Raw genomic sequence first — 20861 nt, 5'->3', positions numbered from 1 at the left:
CTAAAACGTGCTTTCCATGTTGTGCATACTCTGCCTGATCTGGTCACTTGTAAAAGTTCACATTTCTCTTTAACTTCTCTTCTCTTCTCTTCTCTTCTCTTCTCTTCTCTTCTCTTCTCTTTATTGAATTCCTTGTTACAGGTCTCTTTCCTTCATTGTTAGTAAGATTGAGAAGTCCGTAGAACTACTTAAATTTGTAAGAAGATGAATACTCATCATCCCAATGGGTGTATATCTGTAGCCATGAACTATTGTATGATTTTATCAGGAGTACTAATACATTCGTCCTATAATCAAAGTGGCCGGGCATTGACATCACTAGCAATTTTAGGTACAGCTAGCTGAAGATTTGGCGGTCCCGGGCCGCTGCGCGACGGTATTAATTTCGAGCCCTGTCCCTCAAACCCCAACGACTTCAGCAGCCATGAAAGACACGTGGCAAGGGGGGGGGGGGGGGTAGATAGACACCATGAGGAAGGTTTGTGGAACGTTTGATATTCGTTCTGATGTTGGAGCTGCAAATTAGTGTCGGTCGGGACATGAGAAACAGAAAAATAAAAGGCCACCCAGGAGTGCCACCCTTATCATCTGACCATCATTCTCTCAAGACAGACTATTTTTCCCGGCTGACGCAACGAAAAATAATCTGATTAAAATTCGATGTAGATGTCGGTTAAATCGTTCATTGCTATTTTACCTTCGTTATAGTGGTACATGTTTATGTTTTTATACTGATCGCCTCCTCTCGTAGAGATCATCAATTGACCGATCGCCACGTTGAACGCCATGTTTTGCCTATGACAAAGCATGCAAAACGTGCGAAGTTGTTTTATGCCCATTATCTGTCATAATGTTGACACATTGTTTGACATGTACGGGATTAGCAGTCCTCTACCGGAGCTAATATTAAAGTTTGTGTAGGGGTTATAACCAACTCCTTGTCTGAGTTGCTGCTGAAGTCTTATCAGTATTGGAGAGTGTAAGACAAAGGGGGGTTTAGAAGGTGTGAATTGGGTGGACGACCTTTGTAGTTCAAGTAAAACCAGTCCAGCAAAGTCAGAAACCATATGCCTGCACATGGAAGTATAGGGGAAGCGTCCATGGTCTCAAGAATGAAATGTAAGGCCCGGACCAAAATAGTTTGCCAAAATTACGAGGACTCACTGAGGAGAACTTAATTACGGAGAAAAATAGTTGTGGCGAGTAGTATTAAAAATAAGTCATACTACTGTACCATGAATGGAGTAGTGACTGCACAGTAAGGGGGATGTAGGGCACATTACCATTCAAAAGAAACGGTAACATTTAAAAAACGAATTTTACACATATCTTCATATGATCTGTGAGCTACACTATAATATAAGACACGTCTCGTTGTTCAGCCCTATCAGGGCTTGTGAATTTTGTATGGATTATTTGTTTCGCCGTGAATACTGCATGCTGTGTGTGTCCCCATCCGAATGTGTACACTTTTATCTCAGTATTATAATTATCTAGCCTTGTTGTTTATCTTTCCACCGGTGTCTATTGTATACTAACTTAGCAAAGGTAATTAAAGTGGGCCTGGCTACAGTGCCCAGGGCGATCGGTCCCATACGAAGGTCAATTCAGGCAAAATAACGAAGGTAAAGAAGACCTTGTTTAGTTGTCTATGGATAGAGGTAGAGCCTAGAGGGCGGTGTGATGTATGACGTTAGAGATGCTGTATAAGCTGTAGCCTTGAAATGCGTGTCATGGCTGTGTCAATCATTTCTGCTCTATGAACGAAGCTGATAGTAGAGTTGTAGTTGGACACTGTGCGTTCTCCATATCATTTTTGTCATGTCGTCAAACAGTGAACAAGCCGTAGTATGGGACGCTGTTGTCGTAGGGGCTGGCATAGAAGGGTCCGCCACAGCGTACCAGCTGGCAAAGAATAAACAGAGGACTTTACTGTTGGAACAGGTAAAATACGTTCTATATACAATGGATGACAATATGTGTTAGTGGGATGTCACGATAGGTGTATCATAATCTATCGCACTCCCTGTATCACAATAGCTGGTCCTGCTTGCACCATCTGTAAGCAGGACTATCACGTAGCATGGAGCATGGATCTAGTGTTATTGAGAACTATTATCCACGCATGGCGGGGGGGGGGGGAGACCACATGCACGTAGCAAGTACACGGGGGGGGGGGGGCACTAACCGCAATCATTGTACCGTTTGCTGTTATTTTGGGGCTTTGTCTTCTGTTTTTGTGTATTTTTCGTTCCGATGTTTAACTGGAAGCAAACCATCCTAATTTACATAATTGCTAACAATAAGGTCATGACCTTTTAGTATCTATTGATTCCGTAAAAATCCCCAACTTGTCACCAGCACGTCCACTGCGGCCGAGTCTGCTGACAGGCGCCGGTCACGAGACACTCCGTTAAAAAATACACGTAGACATAGTTTTTAGAAGAATTACAATTTTGGCCTTGTAAGTTGTAAGTTGTACAGATATAGCAATCTCCAATGAATGTATTTATTCATGAAGAAAGTTGTGAAATGTTATTTGCTCTGTCTGCAATACATCAATGATATTTGGATACATGTATCAACCTTCTTTTGTAGGTCATACCAATGTTAAATAAGTAGGAGATGGTGACCTGCAGTCATGAGACATTATTTACAGAAAGTTTTGAATAACTTGCATGAGGTCAAAGGTCACAGTTACCAATTTGAATTGTAACACTCATGTGCACCTGCATTGTGTGTGTTGTTGTCATCGAAGTGTATGTTTGTACAGTTATGTGCATTAAGAATTTTTTCTTTCTTTCAAGTTTGGCTTACCTCATTCAAGAGGTAGTTCCCATGGACAAAGTAGAATAGTTCGGTATGGATATGACCAGGATTACTATACAGCCATGATGCCAGAAGCATTCCAGATCTGGCATGAAGTAGAGACAGAACTGAGTATAAAACTTATCACGTAAGTAAACAACTAAATCTCATAAGTCCAGAGTCATATACCAACCAAATATATCTGACTCCGTACTCAATGAGTCAGAGCTTCCTCGGACTATACACCCATGTGCTCATAGAAATCCAACTGCAAATTACCATATGAAACTTGTAAAAGTCTAAAGGAAAAGTCATGATGGAAAAGTCATGATTTTACTTGTATTGATTACTGCTTACCAACAGTGCTACATTTTATCATTTGGCTCTACAAACCTTACCAACACTGCTACATTTTATAATCTGGCTCTATAAACCTTACCAACAGTGCTACATTTTATCGTCTGGCTCTACAAACCTTACCAACATTGCTACATTTTATCGTCTGGCTCTATAAACCTTACCATCACTGCTACATTTTATTGTCTGGCTCTACAAACCTTACCAACAGTGCTACATTTTATCGTCTTGCTCAACAAAAATCTTACCAACAGTGCTACATTTTATCACCTGGCTCAACAGAAATCTTACCAACATTGCTACATTTTATCACCTGGCTCAACAAACCTTATAAACATTGCTACATTTTATCATCTGGCTCTAAAAATCTTACCAACATTGCTACATTTTATCATCTGGCTCAACAAACCTTACCATCACTGCTACATTTTATCACCTGGCTCAACAAACCTTACCATCACTGCTACATTTTATCATCTAGCTCAACAAATCTTACCAACAGTGCTACATTTTATCATCTGGCTCAACAAAAATCTTACCAACATTGCTACATTTTATCATCTGGCTCAACAAAAATCTTACCAACATTGCTACATTTTATCACCTGGCTCTATAAACCTTACCAACAGTGCTACATTTTATCGTCTGGCTCAACAAACCTTACCAACACTGCTACATTTTATCACCTGGCTCTATAAACCTTACCATCACTGCTACATTTTATCATCTGGCTCAACAAACCTTACCAACAGTGCTACATTTTATAATCTGGCTCTACAAACCTTAGCAACAGTGCTACATTTTATCATCTAGCTCAACAAAAATCTTACCAACAGTGCTACATTTTATCACCTGGCTCTATAAATCTTACCAACAGTGCTACATTTTATTGTTTGGCTCAACAAAAATTTTGACCCACAGTGCAGCAGTTCTACATTTTATCGTTTGGCTCAGTGAAAGTTGTAATTGTTATAGTAATGTTGCTCTTTGACAGTCAAAATGTGAAACAAGGCTCACTTTCTGAGATTCAGCTAAGTTTAATTGGATTTTCTTCTGAAAGAGTTTTGAAAAATGAAAGAATTTATTTTTAAAAACTTTAGCTTTTTTCATATCAGTAATTTTTTTGTGTGCCATATGATCACCCAGCTATAGTTGCATATGCAAACTTAAGTTGTCATAAATTAGCACAGAGATTTTTATTAAGCTGTCAGTGCCAATGTTTGATATATTGCTATAATTGTGTATTTAAACAGTATACATAGATTCTGATAACCTTAAGACCCATGTAATACTAATGACTGTTATTTAACCTGTACTTGCTGTAACTGGGTTAGTATTTTTTTCAATCAGACAGCTAACAAATATATTCACAGTAAATTATTAAAATACCAATAATTAGACATTGTATAGGCTGATGTTATCCACCAGCAATAAGAAAAAGGATGAAATCATGATCTCCATTTTATAGGGTCCTGATTTTTGGGTGCAGACCCAAAAATCAGTTTGATTTGAGGTATCGTGTATATTAGCTACAAAGGTGATGTGATACATTGGCATGGTGTACAATATGAAGAGTAATTTACTATACCTAACAAAATATTTTCAAAACAAACATTCTAATTGCAGCTAGTACAGCGTTAACAAATTTGAAAAAGGTAAAAAATATTTATTAGAGCAAGACTGTAAATACAGCTGATACTAAGTTTTGTTGGTGGCTGTGTGGTTAAACCACTTACCTCTTCCAACAGCAGTCATTCTGTAAGAGTGTAAGAGTGTTGTTCAGGCTGTGGCTTTGGTATGGTTTGTGAATTTGAAAAGAGAAAATGAACTAAAGATATTCATTTCCTTCTGTAAGGAATGGGATATATTAGGGCTGAAATGTCTGCATGTGTGTGTGTGTGTGTTTGTCTGTCTGTCTGTCAGTCTGTCTGTCTGTTTGTGTCATCGTTTCCTCCAAAACGGCTGGCTCAATTCAAACAAAATTTGGCACAAGTGTTCCATTGAGTAATGGCAAGAACTGATTAAGTTTTGATAAAATTTTCCATGAATATTATTGAGCAATTTATGTAATTAATTGTTTTCAGTAATCAAGCTATATCTCAAGAATGCACCCTTCAAATGCAATATAATTTTGTACACATATTTGTGATACATAAACGCATCTGTCCTGAAAATTTTATCGATGTAGCTTTAAGTTGTGATAAAATATTGGCATATTTTCGGTACATTGTTCACAAGATCGCCATGGACATTAAAGGCTGCCCTCAACAGTCGTTGTTGTGCAAGTGAAGGTATCAGGAGAAAGTGGCCTACTCGGGAAAACTCAGTGTACAAGTTTTGCCCATGAACACAGCCAAACTCACATTCATTTATTAATCTTTTACAAGTGTTTATGGACGGAACTTTAGCAAATGCCCATCTAGCCAAATATCAAACACATACCCATTCTGTATGGATATATTTCGATTCTAGACGTACATAGATACGCGTATATGTATAGTAAAATGTTTGATTCGTTAGGCTGCAGTACAGTGATCATCACTCTCCTTGTCCGCATGTACGTACGTGTAATATCGTCAAGATCATCGCTATAGGAAATCTATATTCACATGTATTTTACTTCAAGCAACCTTCCACTATGTATCGAGCTGCCCTGACTGTACTTGTGTGATTACATAGTCTGATTCTGATTCTGATTCAGCATTAGTCATGGTGACATTTAGGGGAAAGGGCCACTTTTGGAGTGGGGCCGCTTTCTCCAGTGTTCAAAGTGATCGAACGAGTTTTTAGCACAGCGTCTGCACTCAAACACTGAGTCAGTCATATTCCGAGCATTTGGTAAGTACTCGTACATATTATTTACAGTGTTACTTGCAACTACATGTAAGATGAACCACTTCAATGTTTGAACGTTACAAATCCAATCAATTGTCATTTTCGTCCACAGTGTAAGGTCACATACATCAACACGGGCGTGACTTTCATGAGTACTTGCTGAAAGGGAAGCTTTGTATTCTAAATGCAAGATGTAATATTCAAAGCGATAATTTCACCTCCATCTCTACACCAAGGGAACAGCTGTTGTTGACTATATCTGTGTGCCACACAAAGTTTCGGTTTTGTTCTAATTTTACTGTAGTTACATTGCAGTCTGTAATTCATGATCATAGTTTGTATAATTTGCTAGGAGACAGGTGTAAAGTCCCAGACCATTCCTAGCTTTTTGTTGACTTTTGTGACCTTGTTTAATTAATGCAAATAGTAGCTGTACCACACGGGCCAAGGTTCCCGTACTCACCAAATGAAAGTAAAATATCGACTTAATCAGATTCCACCAAACTTTTTATCGTCCGACAATACAAGAAGTGCTTTATTAGAAATCATCGCAAAGTTAGAAAACTCGAAAGAGACGCAAGTTGAAATTGATGACATTTATCAGAAATTGTGTCAATCTATAATTGATGAAATGGATAGGACTATTCCAAAATTTGATTGTCCTAAACATGTATGTAAGACATTTCGTCCTCGAAAACCGTACAGGAACCCTACACTTACAGCACTATGGAACACTATGAAAGAAAAAGAAAAACTTTTACAAGATTTAGAGGCTGTTGTACTATGAGATGTATGTTGCATTCTGAATTTAAACAAGCCAGACTGGCATTTGATAAGAGTTTACATTTCCATGAACGTGAATTTAGGAGTAAATTCACTTTATACATTGAATCATCTTGTACTGAAAATCCATGTTAGTTTTGTGATCAGCTTAGAGGATTGGGAGTGATCAAAATAAGTCAATACCCATGGAAGTATACGATGACATTGGTAATATTTTATGTTCTCACCATGATGTGCCTAATGTATGACATCGTGAATATTCCTCGAGTCTTTATACAGTTATCCCACAAATACTGATTTTGTTATAAATTTTCTTGAAAGAATCAAGCTTCATAAGACACTCTTGGAGAATCATATGGATGACCCATTATATGAAACTAATTACTTTTTTAATATAAATTTTTTGCGAGAAGAAACCGAAAAAGTTGTGAGGAAAGCAAAAGTGGGTAAAGCCGTGGGGATTGATAATATACTGTATGAAACTCTGAATAATAATGAAGCCATTAATGTTCTTCACCAATTGTTTCAGTTATGTTTTGATTCAGGAAAGATTCCTGGAGTGTGAAATGAGCTATTGTTGTTCCAATCCCAAAAGACAAGACTAAAGACAATAGAATCCCATTGAACTATTGTGGAATTAGTTTACAGTCTACTATTGCTAAACTTTATAGTTCTTTATTGAATTCTAGGACTTTGGGTTATTTTAAGGATAGAAATATTTGGTAGCTGAACAAAATGGAATAGATCTTGTGAAAATCATATTTTTGTTTTGTCGTCTATTGTAAAAAATAGACTAAATGATGGTTTATCAACTTTTGTTACCTTTATTGATTTACAAAAAGCATTTGACTGTGAATAGGGATGCTATGCTATATAAGCTATTGTTAAATGGCATTGATGGCAAAATGTATAATAGTATCAAGGCTATGTACAAAGATACTAAAGCTTGTATTAGGGTCAATGATTTGTTAACAAACTGGTTTCAAACTGATAGTGGAGTTCATCAAGGTGACAATTTGTCACCATCTTTAATTGCTCTTTTTATAAATGAACTTGCAACTGAATTGAAAGTTTTACAGAAACGAGTAAAAATTGGTGGAACTAATGTATCTATACTCCTCTTTGCAGATGATATTGCTCTTATTTCAGATAATGAACAAGATATGCAGTCAATGCTTGATCATGTAAATGACTGGTTTCAAAATGGAGACTAGCTGTCAATGATTTTAAGCCCAAAGTTTTTCATTTTTGCAAAAATAACTCGTAGAAGTGAGTTTCAGTTTAATAATATAGGGCAAGATGTTCTGAATTATGTCGATAACTACAAATACCTTGGTATTGTTTTGAATGAACATTTAGATTTTTCTGTTACGTCTGCAACTCTTGCTCAGTCAGCCTGTAGAGCCCTGAGAGCTGTTAATAGTAAGTTTAAAATATTGAAAAATATGGGGTTTTATACCTACACGAAACTTTATGAAAAACTTAAGCTTCATACATATGTTATTTTCAAAGATAATTATATCACTGAACCATACGTTTTAATGAGTCTTTCATGAAATCAGCGATCTTTTATGGCTAAGTTTCGATCAGGGGTTTTACCACTATTTTTAGAAACTGGAAGATATAGAAACGAACCAGTGGGCGATAGACTTTGTGTATTTTGTGACCAAATGCTATAGAAAATGAGATTCACTTTATTTTACATTGCAGTCTTAATGATGGCATACGTAATACTTACATTAACACAGAAAATAACACTGAATACATCACACTGTCAGAAAATCAACAATGGTGGCAAATCAGGTTAGGAATACAGCAAAATTCATTGAAGCCGCTTTTTTAAGACAGAATGAAAATTTGTATCTTAGTTAAAGAAAAAAAGATCTCACTTCTTTTTTTCACTCTAACCTCTCTATATTGTGAATGTATCCTTTTTTTGTTCAAGGTGACTTATAAGCCCGATGGGCTGGAAGGTATTTTATTACCTCATGTCACTATAATAAAAAAATTACTTACTTACTAACTTACTTACATGCGTACGTACGTACGTACAGCCATGTGATGGACGCCATTTTCTTTTTCAATCGATCAAGAACGAATAGGTTACTTTCCAACACGAAGCGTTATCATTATGCCACAAAATAGGTCATGTTGTAATTGTGCCAAATATATAGGTTATGTATGTATGTATGTATGTATGTATGTATGTATGTACTACATATATGATACAAGTAAATCATTTTCCAAGCTAAGTTTTTGTTGTTGTTGTTTTATGAAGTTGACATAACAGTACTGATAAACTCAAAGAAAAATGGTTATTGACTGTTTTGTCCAACAACTACCCATGAAACCTTACCCTCAGTCATTTATGAATTGATGTTATTTTATCAGAGAATTATTGTATTGTACTACCTCAACAACAAGAAAAGGACAATATCAGAGTCGAGTTCCAACTTCCTCTTAAAGTTTTGTTCATAAACCAAACACAACTAACCACGCAGATGTTTTTGTCTTCCATATAGATATAGATTGGAGAATTAACTTACTATGCTATGTAAAACCATTGGAGAATTAACTTACTATGCTATGTAAAACCATGGGAGAATTAACATACTGTACTATGTAAAACCATTGGAGAATTAACATACTGTGCTATGTAAAACCATTGGAGAATTAACTTACTATGCTATGTAAAACCATTGGAGAATTAATATACTGTACTATGTAAAACCATTGGAGAATTAACTTACTATGCATTGTAAAACCATTGGAGAATTAACTTACTATGCTATGTAAAACCATTAGAGAATTAATATACTGTACTATGTAAAACCATTGGAGAATTAACTTACTATGCATTGTAAAACCATTGGAGAATTAACTTACTATGCTATGTAAAACCATTAGAGAATTAACTTACTATGCATTGTAAAACCATTGGAGAATTAACTTACTATGCTATGTAAAACCATTGGAGAATTAACTTACTATGCTATGTAAAACCATTGGAGAATTAATATACTGTACTATGTAAAACCATTGGAGAATTAACTTACTATGCTATGTAAAACCATTGGAGAATTAACTTACTATGCATTGTAAAACCATTGGAGAATTAACTTACTATGCTATGTAGAACCATTGGAGAATCCAGGATTAAAATTCAGATTTATTTATCCAGTTTATTGTATTTGATGTTGATTCAGAGAAACACCTATCCTCTCAGTATGCAGTCCTCCCTATGATGTGCTTGCTAAGAAGATAGATGTACTTCAGAAAGCTGGTCTTCCATGTGAAACGTTATCCCATCAGGAAATAATGAATAGGTTTCCAGGAATGACTTTTGGTTCAGACTTCAAGGGAGTTCTTGAAAAACGTGCAGGAGTAATCAGGGCAGACAAGGCACTTGCCTCCTTACAGGTAAGATATACCATATATGGAAATAGAAATATTTTTGAGTAAGATAAGATAAGATAAGATAAGATGAGATGAGATGAGATAAGATAAGATAATACTTTCTTAAATCCCTAAAAGGGTAATTATAATGCCTGCTGTAAACAAACATACAATAACAGTGATAAAAAAGAAAACATTGTCCTTGCAGACTAAAAGAAAAAAACAATAAATATTTTACAATCATATGGTAAAATTGCATTTGACAGATAAAAGCGTGGTCTGATAAAAAGTTGGATACAATAAAAACCAGTGGAAATGGCTCAAGTAGCATGCTTAAAAGTGGTATTAAAAAGTCTGATTGCTTGTGGTATGAAAGATTTGGCATAACAACAATTAAGTGCCAGCAGCCTCAGTCTACCACTTGTGTTGATTCATCTGTCACCAAGTTCTCATCTTAGTGGATCCGTAGTGTCAGTTAAAACAAGTGTCAGTTTGTTTTCAAGTTGGTCCTTGTAGACAAAGTCCAATGGCTGCTGACACCTGCTCACTTCAAGTTGGTCCTTGTAGACAAAGTCCAATGGCTGCTGACACCTGCTCACTTCATCGATTTTATCCAGTCTCAATCGTTCTTGTTTTCGGGATACTTCAATCCTCCAACAGACAATAAAATAACTTTCAATGCTCTAAATAACAGAATAATACTTAAATGACCAGTGAGATTCAACTTGCAACACAAGTTGTCCATACATGTAAAGTAAGCATAATTTGTTTATATTATAATTTTTAAGCCATATCTTGTGAATGCCAGAAATAGACTGTGGATGTTTTACTCCAGTTTGTTTCTGTAAACTATTGGCATGTCAAATGCCATGAGTGCAAGTAGGGACATACTCAGATTACATGAGCACTTGCTGTGTTATCTGTGGTTGGGGTTGTACTGTTACAAGTGTAGTACATGTATGTACCTGTCAAAGTGCAGCAGAAACACTGCAAGCATGAGTGCAAATATTCCTGGGTATCCACACTGGCACTCACACAGCAATGCATTATGTTATTATTACATTATCATAATGATTATGCTAATATCTGAAACAACATATTTTCATAAAATTCATACTGCGCGATCACACCATTTCACAAGGAACACTCATACCCTCATTTGCATATAATTTGCATTCAGATATGCAGTAATGATTTGGTATGGCACTGCAGTGTTAGTAAAGGAATTGCAATGAGGTGTGTTCATACCTAGTTGTATTTCCTACAGATACCACGTATACTCTGAGCCCTTTGTGGTGACAGCCTGCATTGTCATCTCTTATCTTAGCAAATAACCTCACACTCACACTCACACTCACACTCACATTCACATTCACATTCACATTCACACTCACATTCACACTCACACTCACATTCACATTCACATTCACATTAAAATTCACACTCACATTCACACTCACATTCACACTCACATTCAAAACAGGTCACAGGGGTCAGTTAACTGAGGCAACATTGTATTCATACAATTTTTACTTTTCTTTCTACTCAGCAACTATTCAAAAAATATGGTGGTACAATATGTGATGAGGAAAAGTTGTTAGATATACTGCCAGGTGTGATCTTAACCTTGAAGACAAGTAAAGGAACCCATAAAGCTAGGAATGTAATTCTTGCCCCAGGACCCTGGGCTGGTCAACTCTTTGGCCCACTAGGTATACATGTGCCATTGAAAGTAAGTATTGGATAAAATGGTGTGAAACATAACTTTCAACTACATGTAACATGATTTACAATTTGGTTTCTGAAAAAAAGATTGATAATGTAATATTTATTTTTTTAAAGAATGCTTTCTATGTTAAAATGTAACTCAAAGTACGGTACAATAAAATCAAAAAGTTATTCAATAAGATACCCTTACAAAAATTTCTCACTAGATTCGAGAATCTAGTAAGAATCTCATAATAATCTATCAGGTATTTGTATGCAAATTAGCAAGAAAACAATGAGAATCTAGTGAGAATCTAGTAAATTTTCTAATAGGTATTTGTATGCAAATTAGCGAGAAAACAGGATCTAATAAGAATCTAGTGAGAATCTAATAAATTTTCTATTTAGGTATTTGTATGCAAATTAGCGAGAAAACAGGATCTAATAAGAATCTAGTGAGAATCTAATAAATTTTCTATTTAGGTATTTGTATGCAAATTAGCGAGAAAACAGGATCTAATAAGAACTAGTGAGAATCTAGTAAGAATCTCATAAAAATCAATCAGGTATTTGTATGCAAATTAGCGAGAAAACAATGAGAAGGGCAGATCGGGGCGTCGATTGTGCTGCGGGGGATTCCTAAGAAATGTTGCGGTTAGGAAATGTCAGATTTTCCATAGGTAGGTCGATATTTTGGCGAAAATAGGGATTAATACGTGCAATACCGATCGACATCGCATCAGCTGATTGGAATCCCTGCACTAGGAATTGTAGCGTTAGGTGCGGGATAAACACTAAAACTTAAAAAGTCACCAAAACAGACAAAAAAACCTCAAAACCACAAGACGCCACAATTATTGCAGCTACACTGGCATGCAGCATCATTCAGAGTTAACGGTGACCTGTCGCTAAGTTCTAGCTCCGATTTTGATAGTTAATCCTCTGATTTTGAGTGTGAAACCAATCAAAGTACGTCTGAAGATGAAAATGAACTAATTTCAGCACCATAGTTGGTTTTTTTAAATAACACTTTTCACTGTGCTGTTTTACAGTATTTCCCAACAATAACATTGTCAATATAGTAACCACGCTAAACATGTTTATATGTGTATTGGTATTCACTCACAAGTTACTACTATGACAGTATACTTTTTTATAACATAGGAAATAACAAGATCTGGGTTCCCCCCCCCCCCCCCCCCTGAAGTTCATGCAGCTTTCTGGACCATTTTAACCTTTCTTGCCAGGATCTCACAGGAAATATAATGCTGTTGAAATAGCTAGAAGAATAAATTAGAATTGTTCTGTCACTGTTTGAATGCAGGGGTGTGACAAGTATCCAATAGATTCTTGTAAGATTCTAATAGAATCTTGTGAGATTCTAGTGAGAAAAATGTGGTATGGAGTAAGAAAGTGTTAAAGTCTATTAGAATTTTTCTCATCGACTGTCAGCAAGATCTTCTGATAGCTTTTTGTAAGAATCTACTAGATTATATTGAATTCTGATCAGATTCTCATTAGAAATCCTTATTTTCATGATTCTAATAGAATCTAGTGAGATTCTAGCAAGAATCTAGTGAGACAAAATCGTACAGGATAATACTTGCGGCTTCTTCTTTAACTCCTCTTCCGTACCTTCTATCCTTTTTGCTCCTCAATAACCTAACTAACCTCTTTGATCTTTCCTTCAGTATTCCTTCTTACTACTGGCTAACCTGTTACTCTATAATATCTTCTACTTCAGCCTCTACGCATACGTGTTTGCTACTGGAAAGAGAAAAGTGCTGGGAGCTATACTAATTTTCCAACATTTATAGAACTTGGTACTCCTCATCTCTATGGCTTGCCACCATTAGAATATCCTAATTTGGTCAAGGTAATTGCTACAAATTATTGCCATAAAGATGTATATCGTGTATGTATTTATATTTGATTTCTATAGCCACAGCGTATACGTGTATGCTATTGGAGAGAGAAGAGTCCTGGGACGTATGCAAATTTTCCAGCCTTCTTAGACCTTGCTACTCATCACAAGTATGGATTACCACCCTCAGAGTACCCCAATATGGTTAAGGTAACATTTCCCAAGAAAATATGTAGAGTATGTCTGTAATACTCCATTTTGTGTAGACAATGCTAATATATCAGTGATCAAGTTTTGGCTAAGGTGGTGAAAGAGGGTGGGGGTGGAGGTGGATATCAGGTAAAACTTCAATTTTGTATTAACATCCATACTTTGCACCATCATATTTTGTTGGAATTCCAGTAAACCACCGAGGGAACTCACTGAATATATATTACTTACTACCCAAACTTATATGCCCAAGGTAAAGTTAGACAGCTCACCTACCAGCAGTAAATGTTAGACAACTCACCTACAAGTAAATGTTAGACAACTCACCTACCAGTAAATGTTAGATAACTCACCTACCAGTAAATGTTAGATAACTCACCTACCAGTAAATGTTAGATAACTCACCTACCAGTAAATGTTAGATAACTCACCTACAAGTAAATGTTAGACAACTCACCTACCACCAGTAAATGTTAGATAACTCACCTACCAGTAAATGTTAGATAACTCACCTACCAGTAAATGTTAGACAACTCACCTACCAGTAAATGTTAGACAACTCACCTACAAGTAAATGTTAGACAACTCACCTACCAGTAAATGTTAGACAACTCACCTACCAGTAAATGTTAGACAACTCACCTACCAGTAAATGTTAGACAACTCACCTACAAATAAATGTTAGACAACTCACCTACCAGTAAATGTTAGACAACTCACCTACAAGTAAATGTTAGACAACTCACCTACCAGTAAATGTTAGACAACTCACCTACCAGTAAATGTTAGACAACTCACCTTCCAGTAAATGTTAGACAACTCACCTAGGCAAAATTTCCAGCATGATTGCCTGCAGATGCGATCTTATGGCCAACCACTCATGTAATAATGGGAAGCTTTTATAGAAAGTTGTAGCATAGATCTCACAATGGGGGTGTATAAGGCCACAAAAATAATTGTTTCCTGGTGAGTTTGCATCACTTGAATATCCCGCCTTGGTCTTCTCTTTTCTCGTGTTTGTCCAGTCAATGCAGGGAAAACACAAAATAACTCTCCATACATAAATTGCTACTTCAGGGTAGACAACTGCAGAGCTAATCATGAACAATTAACACAAAATATTTGCATCGTCACACCACTCTAGGCAACATTTCCTGACCAGAAACAACAACTTTCTTTTGTGTGGCCGTGGCATCTAACTACCAAAAATTTGGCAATAACTTATTAAAACTAAAAGCTAAATTGATAATATTTTAAGGACAGATGTGCTTTGGTATCGCAAATGTACCAAGTTATAATGAATTTGAAGCATGCATTCTTGAGAAAAAGCCTAATTACTGAAAAAATTAATTATTCATGGAATGTTTACCAAAATCTAATAAGTTCTTGCCATTACCCTATGGAACATGTATGCCAAATTTTGTTTGAATGGAGCAAGCTGTTTTGGAGAAAACAGTGACAAAGACAGAGACATATACACAGAATCCCCCCCCCCCCACCCCCCACCCAACCCCAAGTATCTCCTTCCTTACGGAAGGAAAAAATGGTGGGGGAGTTGTTTCTTCCAAAATCATCTAATCACATTGCAGATGGCAGATCACATGCCTAAGTAATGTTGCATCATAGGAGGTAATTCAACCTTTGAACTCTACAACCTTTGAACTACTGGTATGCATGCAGAACATGTACACTGTGTGTGGCACTGTGATACCACCTGCATTGGTATTGTGATCTGTGTGGACTAATTTTTGAAAATACCAGGGTTCTAAAACTATTATGCTAGGATTCTTCAAGGTGGGAAAAAAGTAATTTTTGCTGTCCCATTCATAGTGATGTTGTTTTTAACCAATCATTATCTTTCAAATTTAGATGTCAACACTATTAAGACATTTCAATAATTAAGTAAAGTGTGGATTAAAGTGAATCAATTTAGAATTTTGTCAGTTTTGTTTCTACATATTGTAGTTCAATTGATTGAGTTTGTATTTCTTTTGTAGATTTTTTTTTCATGTTTTGATTTGTGATAACAGAATTAGATAAAGCCAGAAATAAGTACAAAATAAGTATACTTGAACTATACCTATTCAAGTTACTTTTTTTCCTTCATTGACTTGCTATAGCACAAAAAGATGAAGTCAGAACTAAGTATACTTAAAATGGACTTACATGTAACTGTGCAATTTTTTTCAATGTATTAACTTGAAATTGTCATGTCAAAAGTATAAAATAAGTATACTTGAAATGTACTTAAGTTTAATAAGTACAAGATAAGTATATGCTTATTGTGTTTCATAAAAAATATTTAGCATCACATCAACCAAGTCTATTTTAAGTATATTTGAAATGTACTTGACATTGAAAAAGTATACTTTAAGTATAGAATAAGTATACTTTAAGTATACTTTTTACCGTTTCATTTTGGCAAGGGACCATTTCAAATATCCAGCAAGTAAATATGCATACATTATAGTTGTGTTATTGTGCAGTGGTGTTCTTTATTCAGTGCTACAGGAAATGAAGGCCCATCCACCTCTCTCCAGCCAGTAATACAACAGTACAGGACTTTCATTAAATTTACTTTCACAAGAGGCTACAGAGTATTCTTTTATGCCATGTTAGAATTTTTTCTGATGTAATGATTAGTATTTTAAACACAGAGGTAAACAACACACAGCGATATAAAATGTACCTCCTTCTTCTTTTTTATATAATTATATTTTATAATAGGAATAAATCATTGAAGAATTCTCAAAGCTTGTAATTCATTTCATAATTTTGTTCCTTGTTAGATTTGCTACCACAAAGGACCAGACGTTGATCCAGATCACAGGGATGATATTGGTGATTACAGGGAAGATCTCGATATACTAGAAAAATATGTGTCTGAACATTTCCCAGGTCTTGAAAATAAACCTTGCATTCAGGAGGCTTGCATGTACACAGTGAGTATATTTGTGTGCTTTCCTGTTGTACCTAATACATCATGGTCTGTTATTTGTTTCACTGTCTCACTAACCCCTTGTAATACTAGTAATGGCAAATGATAAATTTAGCCATGCCCCAAATGGCCGTGATCAGCGTGTCTGTTTGTAGATTTACATACTATTCACAAGATGTAAATGATATCACTATTGATGAAAAATGATATCATTATTGTGTGCATGTAATGACACGTACTTCATGATATATATTTGTCAAAATTAAAACTATTTATTAAAGGTATATCAAAGGATTAGGATTGATTTCAAAAGTACAATTTCTCATATATATTTCAAAATTATGGACTGTTTGTTACAGGTTTACTAATTTTATTATTAATTTGAAAATTAAATTTGTTTCATATATTGTTCTCTGGGCTGATCGATGTACTGGCTGATAGCGTGAAACAACATGTTGTGTCTGATACAGTCTAGAACACTTCTGAAGTTAAACATACATATTTATTTACCAGAAAAGTCAGAAAGAAAGCGAAATTGACATATCAAGTGAGGAAAAGGAATTATTAAGTAAATACATCTGACTGTCTGATTCTGAACCGGCATTGAAAAGATAAAAAAAAAATTAAAACTCCTGGCTGGACCACAAAAATATTTTCTTCAAACTAGCTGGGTTTGTGACGCAAAGAAAACATACATGTATACAGTAATATATCATGGCCGGCTAGGAATTTTCTGACTGGCTAAAGTCCTTGGGCAAGATTTGAACCACAATTGTGCCTCAGTCAACCCAGCTGTATAATTGGGGACCTGGTAGGATAGAGATTGCAATGTGAATGATTTAATCCTATGCACTTATAAAGGCTGCAATGGATTGTATGCTCCCCAGGGAGTTGAGGAAGTATAAAGGGCCGTTGTGTTGCTATAGATCCATGCCAGGGGAAATAATTGTAAAAGTGCTTTGAGCACAGAGTGGGAAAGTGGTATATAAAAACAAACATTGTTATTATTATTATCATTAAATAATTACACCTGTCCAATATATGAGATGGGGCAAATGGGGATTAAAAACTGTGTTTCAAAATGTTAAATATCGAGTATGTTGAATCATGGCTAACTACTAATAGAGGTCTATCCAAGTATTCATACAGATATGAAATAATAATAATTAAATGAATATTATATAATAATCATAATTTTGATAATAATTACTATTTCATCATACAGATATGATATAAAATTATATGATGAGAATTATATCATTTGTTACCAAAACTTGATAGTGCTGAACAACACGATGTATCTTACAGTCCACCAAAACATCACATATTTGGATATCAAAATTCTTTATGCATATTCAAGTACTTATATCAAGCTGTGACTATGCAAGTTTGCTCCTTAATAAACTAAATGTACTGAGCCACAGATGTCACCTCAGTTGCTAGAAGTAACACACTGAGGTTAAATCAGAAACATAATGAATCGTTGTTGTTGTTGTTGTTGTTTATTGTAGTGGACGCCTGATGAAGATTTCATACTTGACAGACATCCACATTTCAGCAATATTATAATGGCAGCAGGCTTTTCAGGTTAGTTTATGACAAGTAACATGTTGTATGATGTTTACAGACTATAGTATTAAAGGGGAAATCCACACTTGTATTTTCATAAACTTGGGGTTCTGGAGAGTCATTTCATGATTTCGTGAAGTTTTGCACCAAATTGAAACACCAAATTGAAACTATTTTTCACCTCAGTTGTTCTTCCACTGATACACTGTTGCCTCATGGGACTTAGCTGATATGAATATATGTTAGATGAACAATAAATATTTATGACTGTTAAGTGTTTATTTCCTTCAGATATATAAAAGATATTAGGTGCATGTAGGTAATTGTATAAGATAGATTAATTGTGCTACCTGTCTATTTTCTTTTGCAGGCCATGGTTTTAAACTTGCACCAATTGTTGGCAAGGTATTGAGTGAATTGGCAATGAACAGAAAACCATCGTATGACCTTTCACCGTTCAAAATTGACCGGTTTTTCAAATCTCCAACAGCCAAGTTATAGACTGTAATCAGTGTTTGTTGTAGTCAAGTCTTAAAGTTTTAAAGTATGTTTCATGTAATTTGAAAACATTTCTTGTCAAGAACGCTAATTTTTGTGAACAATCCAAAAACATTTATGTTTCTTAATGAATGATATGAAAAATTTACATGTGCTCATTCAGGAATCTACCAGGTGAAAAGAAATATTTTATTTCATTTGATATTATTGATCAGTACGATCACAAAGTAATATTGTAAGTATTCAAGTTCAGATTTTAGAATCCCTGTAAGAGAGACCTTTTACATTTTGTTGACGATTACCATATGTCCTTCTGGTCACGTTATGGAGCTGAATGTTATGTAATTACTTTGTGAGTTGTTTGTGAATGGCATCTTGAATTATCACAAAATCTACATTCAGATTGCAATATACTTCATTTCCAAAGCTTGAAACCACTAAAGGTATTCACAGTGTATGTAAAAAAGAAGTATACATCACTGAGAATGTGTTTCGGCGTAAAAAAAGAGAAAATATTGTGTGGTTCCGATTACATTCAATTTCAAAATAGGTGGGTAGGCAGATTTTTTATTTTATTTTTTAAAATGTTTTTTTTCCATATGTGAGTGTCTAGCCCAGTTAGTTATGTTTCCCCATTGTTTTCCATATGGTCTGTGTTATTGGTTTTTGCACATCAGATGTACAGCCATTACAGATTGGAAGAACAGTTGTATATTGTCTTTTTAAGTTGATGCCAGTTTCCGCAACCACTATTTCTTGCGAGACTTCACGATTTTCCCGACTTTATTATTTTCTTTCTCGAATACGTAAAAAAAAGTTGAGGGTCAGCGTGAAAAACTAGGTGGGGTGAGGTAACCGGAACCAAACAACTTTTTTTTATTAGGCCTTATCACCCCTCCCCTTTCATTAAATAATTAGATTAGTATTCTAAAATATGTATTTTAGATATGTATGCATAATCCAATGAATGCTACATTATTTTATCAATATCTTAAAAATCATATTGTTATAAATTTTGATAAGAAATTAAAATATATATGTACTATGCAAATGATGAAAGTTCATCTGTGCAAACGTTCAGTCTATTTCATAAATTTAATGTCATTTTGCACCAAGAAATACTAATAGCTAACCTAAACTTCATCAGGCCAGTGTTTTCTGAAGAACCGGTACATGTGTAACTTCAGACAGTTATCCCAATATCTCAGATGTTGGTAATGCGGCACCCGAAAATGCAGCGCCCTCAATGGCTATCAGAATTTAAACCTGCACGACTTATGGATAAGACGGACCACTGATTAACAGTTCAATGTCTAATTATTGGTATTGTTACAATTTCCAGTGAATAGATTGTGGTTCTCTGAACAAAAAATGGCTCTACAGTTACAAACTATAGCAGCTTTAATGTGACGACATTCAAAACCAAGCTTTCATCCTAGAGTTAAAATTGTCACTACACCACCACCTACGGATAATATTGACCACTGATAAACAAATACTATCATGTCTTTTTATAAGTAATTGACCAATTTTTAGTGATTATATCTTTGGCTACTTGACGAACAAAATGTCGAGTAGATGACATCGACATGGAAAGAGTTCCTTGAAATATAGCGGTAGAATGGTCCTAATTCTATCTACCACTTTATGGATGGCAATCATATACCTGGTCCACGTACGTAGCCGTTACATGTATATGCCCTCTACGGTCAAAACATACATAGCTTTTCTTTTCACAATTACTATGACGTCGTCAGTAGACAATTTAGTGAAGTAAACCCCGCCTTTATATATTGATCATTCTTTTATATAAAAAAGGGAGAGGGGGTCATAAATATACCAATGATATAACTGAACTCATGATAGATTAATTGGAATATTCGTGACGTTTCCTGA

General features: G+C 35.2%; 1 protein-coding gene across 3 annotated transcripts; it reads left to right on the top strand.

The window, feature by feature from the left end:
• The first annotated feature begins 1748 nt into the window (after window positions 1-1748).
• LOC144449197 (peroxisomal sarcosine oxidase-like) lies at window positions 1749-19860 on the top strand. Of its 3 annotated transcripts, none has more exons than XM_078139701.1 (8): window positions 1749-1944; window positions 2808-2956; window positions 9990-10203; window positions 11729-11911; window positions 13829-13960; window positions 16750-16902; window positions 18410-18485; window positions 18838-19860. In XM_078139701.1, exons 1-8 carry the CDS (start codon window positions 1822-1824, stop codon window positions 18966-18968), a joined length of 1161 nt encoding a protein of 386 aa, XP_077995827.1. In that variant the 5' UTR covers window positions 1749-1821; the 3' UTR covers window positions 18969-19860. The 3 variants fall into 3 exon arrangements, with proteins under 3 accessions (XP_077995827.1, XP_077995828.1, XP_077995829.1); XM_078139702.1 differs by lacking the exon at window positions 13829-13960 and adding an exon at window positions 13631-13762; XM_078139703.1 differs by lacking the exon at window positions 13829-13960.
• The last annotated feature ends 1001 nt before the right edge of the window (window positions 19861-20861 follow it).

This window comes from Glandiceps talaboti, chromosome 18 (assembly GCF_964340395.1).
Source record: "Glandiceps talaboti chromosome 18, keGlaTala1.1, whole genome shotgun sequence".
Taxonomy (NCBI): Eukaryota; Metazoa; Hemichordata; class Enteropneusta; family Spengelidae; genus Glandiceps; species Glandiceps talaboti.
This window is presented reverse-complemented; position numbering and strand designations above follow the sequence as displayed.